The following is a 9102-nucleotide window of genomic DNA, read 5'->3' as shown; positions in this document are numbered from 1 at the left end:
GGCTAAATCTGTCTTCTAGGAAACAATGCCCCTGACCACGTGCAGAGGGCACCGCAAAGGAAAACAGGAGCCCCAAGTGAGCTGCCTTGGCAAGCCCCCAGAGATCTTTTAGAGCAGTGTTTCTTAACCTTGGCAACTTTTAAGACGCGTGGGCTTCCACTCCCGGGGACTCCTGCCTCAAAAGACCCTGGAAAATGCTCAGTCTTCTTAGCATGCGGGGGAAACTTCGTTTTTCTCTGACCAGAATGCAGTTTTTTCTGGGAAGAGGGACACGCCCCTCCCCTCAGTATTGTGAGCTGAGGATAAGGGATGCAGCCCATTGGATTCATCCAACATTGGGAGCAGATGCCGGGGTGCGGGTGGGGGCTGCAGAAAAAAAAACCCACCGCCCGTTGTGAGGACGAGTCTTCCGACTTCGCAATTCAAGCATGGGTAGGCTGAGCCTTTGGCGTCGCCATAAATCTTGATTCTCCCGCTGCTAATTTGTTTTGACAGAGAGATTTTGACAGACTTAAAGTACATCCCCCCCTTCCTCTCCTTCCCCCCCCTTGCATTTGGGCGCGATGTAGAAAAATCAAGTTAGCAACAGCACTTTGAAGGCATTAATTGCTTTGATGGGAACCGCTTCTGAGACCGATAGCGGCACCCAGGGCCACTTCTCCTCCAATGAAACCCGGGACAGGAGAGCGCCCGGGAGTCAGGAGCTGTCCAGCAGACCAGGATCCGAGCTGTTTTATTTTGAAGAACCCCGAGTCACGGAAAAGAGGGAAAGCAAGAGAGTTTTGCGGGGATCTGATTGCACGCCTCGGGGACCGAGATACCTGAACCCAGCAATAAAATTCTTTCCCCCCTCGTTGCAAGGGGGAACGCGAAGCACCTTTCCGGGAGACCTAGTAAAAAGGCTAACGCAAAGACGGTGTTTGCATTTTATTTAAGACCTTCCAGACCCCAAGGACCTGTTGCTTTCTTTTCGAGGGGAGGGGGGATTTGCTGAGGAGCCGCCCTTGCTAGACGGACCACGAGGACGCCCCCCCCCTCCTGGCACTGGGTTTGCGGAACTCGCGGCCACCACGGCTTCTTCCCAAAGGGAAAAGATCTCGGGAGCGACGAAACCGGTCAGAACCGAAGCCGCCTTTCCTCCTTTTCCTCCCGACTGGACCGATCCCACTTGCGGGAGCCCCCAAATCGCATCTTCGTTGCGGAGGGGCGACGGCTGACGAGCAGCCGCTCGGACATCGCTCTCTGGCGGCGGTTGCAGAAGCAGAAGCGAAGGGGAGAGGAGATCAAACGCGCGCGGCAGCCGCCCTCCGCTCCCTTCGGACGCAGGCGCGGAGTTATGCTCCGCAATTACGCCTTTGACGATTCATTGATTAACTGGATTGTTCCTTTACGGACGCCGCTCGCCTTCCACGCGGGCAAAAATCGGTTGCTGAAGCGCGTCTCCAGCACGGGGGCGGCCCAGGGCTTTCCGGGTGGTCTCCCATCCAGCTCAGCAGCCGCTCTCGCTCTCGCTTTCTCTCCCCCCCCCCGCACGGGGAAAACCGCTTCCGCGCCTGCGCCCGCGCATGCGCGGCGGCGGGCGCGCGGGAGGCGGGGCGCGCGCGCGTGCGCATTGGCGCCCGCCCTGAGCGGCGTTGCTGGTGCGACCGAAGGGGAGGGAAGATGGCGGCCGGCGGCAAGGCCTCCTCCTCCGCCTCCTCCTCCTCCTCCTCCTCGGCCTCGGCCGCGTCGTCGTCCGGCACGGCGGCCTTCTCGACGCCGGCCTCCTCGTCGCCGCCCGCCTCGTCGGGGCTGGAGGCGTCGTTGGACAGGAAGCTGCAGGCGGTGACCAACACCATGGAGTCCATCCAGGGCCTCTCCTCCTGGTGCCTGGAGAACAAGCGCCACCACGCCGCCATCGCCCGCCGCTGGATCCACTGGATGCGCCGCTGTGAGCGACCCTCCCGGGCGGCGGGGGGGCTGGGAGGCAGAGAGGAGAAGGGGGGACGGGCCAGGGCCAGGCAGTCCTCCCCGCGGTCCGCCCCTCGCCGCCGTGGGGTCTGGGGGCGGCTCTGGTCCTGCTGGCGGCCGGGAGGGGCGGGGGAGGAGGAGGGGGCTCCTTCCGGGAGGGGAGCATGGGCCCGGGAACCCGGGTTGGAGGGCCCGGCCGCCCCGGCGAGGGGCAGACAGTTCTCCCCGCGGCCCGCCCCTGGCCGTTGGGGGCGGGAGGGGGGTCGCCTCTGGCCCGGCAGGAGGGGGCTCACCTGGCGGGGGCAGGAAAAGGCCTCCGCTTTGCGCTGGTCCGGCGGCAACGGGGATCCTGGAGGATGCGCCCCTGCCTGGGTCGGCGGGGACGGGGTGAGGGTCCCCGGGGACGACTGTGGGGGTAGGCCGGTGCCAGGTGTCCCCAGGTGCCCTGGAAGGCCTGCAGGTGGGCATCGCCTGGAGAGCTGAACTGGACAGCCCGTTAGGAGGCCACTGGACCAAAGTTTGATTGACACCTTTGGCCTGGATTATTGAGTCTCCATTGACAAGCCTTATTACCTCCGTAGAAGTCTTATTGGTAATTACGTGTAATTTATGTATGTATGTTTACTTCTCTTCTGCCATGTTCTCAGCATACGCTAAATAATAATTTGCATTTGAAACTGTTTCTGGGTCTGGTGCGCCGGGTGCAAGCAGGGCTGGGCACATGCCCTGCAACCCTGCAGAGGAGGGCCAGATGGAGGGTCCGTCTACTGTTTGGCCTGGGACCGTGCCCAGGTGCCAACCCGTTTCACTGAGAAGCTAAGCGAAATGCTCCACTTTTGTGATGTGTCAGGCAGCGCGGTCTCTGTTTCTCTTCAGGGCTGATTTTTCTGAACAGAAAATATCGAGGAAGTATGGTCAACAATAAACCCATAAATGTGTCTAGATTGTTAAAAAGGTTGTGGATTATTTTCCTGGTGGCGAGCTCTTCCCCTCACAGGTGGCTGGACAAGGGGCACTTGCAAGGTTATAGGAAATATTTGGCTGATTAAGTGTCTTATTTCCACTTTGTTGGGGACATTCCTCGTCTTTCCAAAACCCTGGCACGCGTGAGATTCTTTTTTTAAAAGAAAAATTGATGTGTTTTTGTAAAGAGTGTAACCATTGCTGTAAACACCCAGATGTGTCAAGGTCTAAAGTCTTTGAGTGGTATTCCTGAATAATCTGTTCCAGCCTGCTCCCCTTAATCCTTGCTGGGGGTGTGACTCGCCAGATGCCAGAAACACATTGGGAGGGTGGCAGGTGTGGAAGGCGGATTGAGATGGACAGCAAGGTGTTTCAGTCTTTGGAGAGAGGACAAAAAACAGGCATTTTATGGAGGAGCATTAAAAAATATACAAATCTGGGTTGTGAATGGAATAGCACTGTTGGTGTCAACAGTTCCTGGCCATTGCATCTTTTTTTATGTTGCATGGATTAGTTTCTGAATGGGTGCATGATCCCACGGGCTGTTAATCCTCTCCCCTCCCCATACTTCTAAATTCACTTGATTTCTCTCACAAGATAGTAAATTTCCTGAGTAAAAAGAGATGCTGTATCTACTCTTGTTTTCTGAACTCTGAATCCAAAAGTTGGATTTACACACGTATGCTTTCTCTGAATATCTGAATGTTGGGAATGGCCTTGTTTCTAAGACTTTCTAAGAATTTGTGGGATCTGGAGACCGGCATGAACTTGTATCTGTGAATTGGATATTTGCTTGAAATATCACCTAACGGTTAAAATCTTGAAGGGCTATGAAATGTTTGCCTCAGCCACAGCCCTGAGGGAACATCTCCATCTGCAGCACAATTAGTAATCTCATTAATTTCTCTTGGATTTCCATTCAAGACTTAGAATCAAGGTTGTAAAAGTTATCTGTCTCCATTTTCTGAAAATGTTAAATTATTACCACAGGCTACAGATTTCTGTTTCCCACTCATGTTACTGACCACCATAAGAAGAAAATGGCAAAAAGCTGGTGTGAAAACTTTGTGGTGCAGTTGAAAAAAAACCATATTCATGGTCTAGAGTCTCTAGACACTGGGGTAGGAGCGGCATTCAGGCTGCCCTTAGAAACAATTTACTGTTTCAACATTTTAATCAGATATCCGCTATGCTCCAAATTAAGGCAGTTCTTGGGTTAAACTCTCAGAGAGAGAGATTTTTATGGAGTTAAAAGAACTGAGTGGTAAGGTGGAAGAAAGGAACATTGGCTAGTCGGGCAGTTCAGGATTGCTGCGAAAGCCGCCTCTGGCCTTGTTTCCTAGGGGTTCAGAATAGGGCTGTTCCGGCCGTGGCATTTCAGTGGGGAAGAATATCTTTCCCCTACACCGGCTGTGGGGCGCCCCAAAGTTTTGGACCCACCTAAACCAGCCCCTGAAAAGAATTTCCCTTCTCAAGAGCAGAGCTGGCTAGAAGCAGAGCTCTCCTTGGTCACTTCAGGGGGTGCTGAGTTAGGCCCCTGTGGGAAGCACAGCGTTTGGTCTGACTTCTGGCTGACGCTCAGTTGCTGGCTCTTGAATGGACAGAAATGCTGTGGTTGTGTGGTGTGGTTGCTCCTTTGTTGTACCTCTTTATCTTGGTGGGGTGGGGAAATTGGCTGGCTGGGGAATTCCGAGTCAAACCGCACATGTCTTGAAGTTGCGACGGTTGAGAAACGCTTCCTTGGGGCGTTGTTTTTCGGAGCGTCCTTGCAAGTCGGAGAGAGCGGACGAGGTTGGAGCTGTCTGCTGCAGCAGAAGCGTTGAGGCTTTGGAGCAGACTGGCCTTGGGTGGCTGGAAGGGGTCTCCAGATAGGAGTCTCTGCAATTGGAACCCTCTGAGATGTTTAGGGGAGGAGGGGTCTCGCACCAAAACCCTCACCGGGTCCCTTTTGCACAGATTTGTCCTTGCACGATTATGGTAGGAATTCCTGAGACAATCTGTGCAAACTGCACTTTGAAATGGCAGGAGAAGGAATGGCTGTAAACATCTCTCTGAAGGGCATATCGTCGATTTGCTGTTTCTCCTACAGGTATACGGTTGATACGTTGATTGTGTCATTGTTTATTTAAAGATTTTCTTCATCCAAAAAAATGATCCTTGAGTAGTTTGCAAAAGAGTGATTAGATAGTTCCTACCCTCAAAAGACGCAACACCCAAAGAAAATGGACTGTTTTTTTGTTTTTAAATATGTAGTTTGTTTCACACCAGCTCCCTTTGGGCTTTTGTCATACCTTGGCCCTTCTATACACAATTTGTTGCAGGAACACACAGTTGGGAATCCTGATAGCCATCTGAATAACTGAGTGTCAGCGCTGGCTGACCAATCCTGACGCTGATTTGTGTATTCTCCCTCTAAGGGTGGGATGGGTCCCCCTGTGCCTGGAGGGCCCCAGTTTGGGATTCAGCACCACAGAGCCTTTGCTGTGGGTCCCTCTTTGTTCATACCTCTGGCAAGAGAGATCGGCTGAGCAGGATGGCTGGTCCAGCCGCCTTTTGAGCCCAACAGGGATTGAAATAATTCATCCTGTGGTGGTCCAGGAAGAGAAGGTGGGCAGGTAGTCTGCCAGGGCAGCGGCCCAGGGCTAGTGGGGTGGTCCTCGGTTTGCCAGGGATTTTGGCCCCTGCAGCCCGGCAAAGAGAATGCCTTTCCTGCCCCAGATGAGCAATGGCTGACGGTGGAGGGTCAGCTTCTAGGAGGAAAAACTTTGGTGGTCCCTTACAATGGCAACCAGAGGCTCTTTTCTTTCGTGGCCCAGGGTGACAGCCGATGCTTTTGCAAATCTTTAGCACCCCAACCCCACTTGTAAGTGGAGGCAGTGCTAGGCTAGGTCATTCCACAGATCTGAGTCTCCCTGGCTGGCAATCCAGATTTTTGGAAAGAGGGACACTCTGCCCACAGGTGTAAAATAGTAAGGCAGCTCATCCCTTAACTTGGGAAGAGAAAATATGTGCCTTAGAAGCAATTGTGTGCTCAGTGTATTGGAGGGTTACTGTGACTGCGCTGGTGAGATCTTTAAGCTGTGAGAAGCATCAGGGCCTGGCACAAAGGAGACAGTTTCCTTGGGATTCTTTCTCGCTGGTCATGAGTGAAGGAGCCCAGGCTCTTCTCATCCCTCTGCCTCACAGAGGTCCTGCTTGCTTAGTGAGGTCTTAGATTTAACCGTAACCCAACCTCAATTTTAAAAGGAGCCTTGGCTCAGCCCCTTTCTGGGCCTGGGCATCAGGTTCCCGGACCCCAGTCCCTGCTTGGCATCTTTGCAAAAGGGAGTGGCCTTAATTTGCGCTCTCTCTCTCTCTCTCTGTGTGTGTGTGTGTGTGTTTGCACACACACATATACACGTGAGTAGAGAAGGGAAAATTTGGAGGCTGTTTCTCTCTTAATTAGGCGGGACAGGCTGGTGAAATAAGCTGAACCAGGAAGATGCACCAGCTTCAGCCTTCCCTGCCCCACAGCTGACCCTCAGACCCCAAAGGTTTGCGTGTTTTGTCCCTCAGGAGGCTGCGATGCAACCCGAGGACTCGAACTGGCCCCCTCTGCTCCTGGAGCAGATTAAGCAGGCAGGGAGAACGTTTTTGTCCCATTTTTCTTTGTTTCTAAACGGACCTTTGGACTTGCAGAAGCTGAATTGCCTTTGAATGCTTGGTGCTGGTGCTGGAAGAGGCCACCAGGAGCTGAGTGGAGCGCTCCCCTCGGGCGCACATGCCCGCTCAGCCTCTGCGCAAAGTCTCTGGCTTTGCTAGGGCGCTCCTCGTGCCGGCTGGGAACAATGGGTGTTGTTATCCCAAAACTCTGGCAGCCGGAAGAGAGCTAGTATGTAGGCCAGTAGGAAAGGCTGGCCCTGCAGACCTTGGGGCAATGTGCCAGCCGGCTGCTTTAATTGGTCCCAATAATTATGCTCTTGCTAATTGGAGGATAGATGTGGGATGGATTGTGGTGTAAGATTTGTCAGATAATAGCCAAGCAATCTCAGGGCTTCCCGTCTGAGGAGTCACGTGGTGCAAATGGCAACAACTCAGGCTGGGGTGGTTTGGAAAGGAAAGGGGTGCTTGGGGCCCCTTGTTGGGGTGGGGTCATGGATGATCTAAAGGTTCACCACCACTCCTGGGGTGGGAGGGAGCCAGGCAGGTAAAATGTCCAGTCTACCCTCCTTCCCAAAAAAAGCAGAGGGGCTGGGGGTGCAAGGGTTTCCATGTCCAGGGGTGGCATTGCCTGATGCCAGCAGCCACCTGAGCCCCACAGCGCATCCCAAGTAAAGAGAAGCCTCCCTGGGTGTGTGGGTGTGTGTGTGTGTCCTTTGAAGAAGAAACAACAGCATTACACATTATTTTTAATAGGGGGCCAATTTTAAAGCTAGATCCCCCTGCAGAAATTGCAGCTGGGAAGAACAGTTGCAAGAGTAATAAAAAGGGGGAAACGGCAGGGTTGAGGAGGAGGGTGAAACATGATCCCGCGAGGTTTTGTGCTCTGATGACCGTCCTCTGTTTTTCCTCTGCTTCCAGCTGGCTTTGCTCACCGACTGAACCTCTTCTACTTGGCCAACGACGTCATACAGAACTGCAAAAGAAAAAACGCCATCGTCTTTCGCGACACGTTTGCCGAAGTGCTGCCTGAAGCCGCTGGGTTGGTGAAGTAAGTGAAGGCTTTTTTGCAGCCGTTTCTCTGCTCCTTCCAATCCCGGTGGCTGCTTTGCAGGTTTGTTCGAACAGAGAGCTGCATGGCCAGGTGCCCAAGGGACGGGATTTGCTGTTTGAGAGGCATATTTGGACTTGACCAGAACTCCTGCATCTTAAGAAGCTGTAGTTGTCTTTAGAAAGCTGCAAAGCTTTGGTTTAACTCAAGTTTATTTGTCAACAATGCAAGATACTTGTTTCTTTTGTGTTTTATTGCCAAGGGCTACAATTCTCTCTCTCTCTCTCTCCACTCTGCCTCCGGTGATCCTCTCCAAACTCACATGCTAACTGGAGGTGAGGTGAGAAAGGGAGCCTGGGAGCTTTCCGGCTAAGTCAGAGATAAAGTTTTAAAACTTGTATCAGAAACAGCTCAGAGGCTCTTAACTTGGAAATACGACAAGGATGCTCTGCAAAGGTGATTCCCTTTCCCTGGTTGGTGGAACTAAACTGCAGGTGGCAGGGGTCAGCCTCTTCCTCCTGCTGCCCTGCCTGGAGGCCGTGCTCAGCTGGATCTCCTGGGGGTGGTGAGAGGATCCTCTGCTGTTAAGCTCCTGGCTCTTGACTGTGACTGTGAAGAACTGCCCAGCTAAGACTGGGTAGTTCTTAGTTTAAGGAAGGTTCCCAAGAAAAGAGCATCGTGTTTCTAAACAGCTTGCTAATTCTCGTCTCCTTGATTACTTCCGGTGACTGACTTTCTTTGGGTCCTGTTGCCTCTGCTTTCTGCCTCTTTGGAGAGTTACATCTGTGAAATATTCTAGGGCAATATTTGGCTTTTCTCGGGGAAGATTCCTATACTTTGTTTGCATAATTTTGCCTCCTGTTGACCCATAATGCTTTCACTGACTCCAAAACCCTCTTCTGGGGTGGCAGCTGTACTGACCAAAATCTGGGGCCGCCTGGTTTGGCGAACACTCTGTCAAGCGGTGTTTCTCAACTTTGGCAACTCTAAGGCAGATGAGGCAGCCTGTGGTCACTCTGGGGAGGACATTTTTGAAGAAGTAACTTTCTCCCACTCCTCACCATCCACTGAGGTTTGAAACTGCCCGTGAGATGATTGTTTAAGGAACAAGCTTCGGCTGGAATTGCTCATCCAGGGCCCTGTGCGCATTCCTCTGCAGAACCTGGGCCCCTGTGGGAGAGTTTCTGCTTGGTGGTGAAGTTCTCTGTCTGACTGGGAAATCCTCAGTTTGCCTTGCTTTCCAGAGGCATCCAAAGATAAATCTCTGCAGTCGGGGGACAGTACTGTGAAATTCAAATATTTTTAGGAAGGTAGTGTTTTGGTAGCCTCTTTTGATTGTTTCCTCGCTCTGAGATTTAAAGAAAGCCACCCTCGGATCAGAGCCTCTGTGTTGGGCATTTCTTTTCCTTCTGTATGTTCCTGATAAGGTCCCCCTGTTTTAATCTGGACCCTTGGCAGAATCTGAGGGTGAGTGGATTTCAGTCCGAAGGTGGAATCGC

At 52.7% G+C, this 9102-nt stretch overlaps 1 protein-coding gene across 2 annotated transcripts in view; it reads left to right on the top strand.

Annotated features, from left to right (window-relative positions):
- Positions 1-1611: 1611 nt before the first annotated feature.
- The window catches only part of RPRD2 (regulation of nuclear pre-mRNA domain containing 2), a 21815-nt gene continuing 14324 nt past the window's right edge, over positions 1612-9102 (top strand). For both annotated transcript variants that reach the window (XM_039363171.1, XM_039363170.1), the window contains exons 1-2: positions 1612-1930; positions 7474-7603. In XM_039363171.1, coding sequence (XP_039219105.1) covers positions 1663-1930; positions 7474-7603 — 398 coding nt within the window. In that variant the 5' untranslated portion in view covers positions 1612-1662. The remainder of the gene's footprint in view (positions 1931-7473; positions 7604-9102) is intronic.

The sequence above is a fragment of the Crotalus tigris genome, unplaced genomic scaffold (genome assembly GCF_016545835.1).
Source record: "Crotalus tigris isolate CLP2741 ecotype Arizona unplaced genomic scaffold, ASM1654583v1 scf7180000019553.37968852642:3898890, whole genome shotgun sequence".
NCBI lineage: Eukaryota > Metazoa > Chordata > Lepidosauria > Squamata > Viperidae > Crotalus > Crotalus tigris.
Note: the sequence above shows the minus strand (reverse complement) of the source record. Positions and strands in the feature narration are given on the sequence as shown.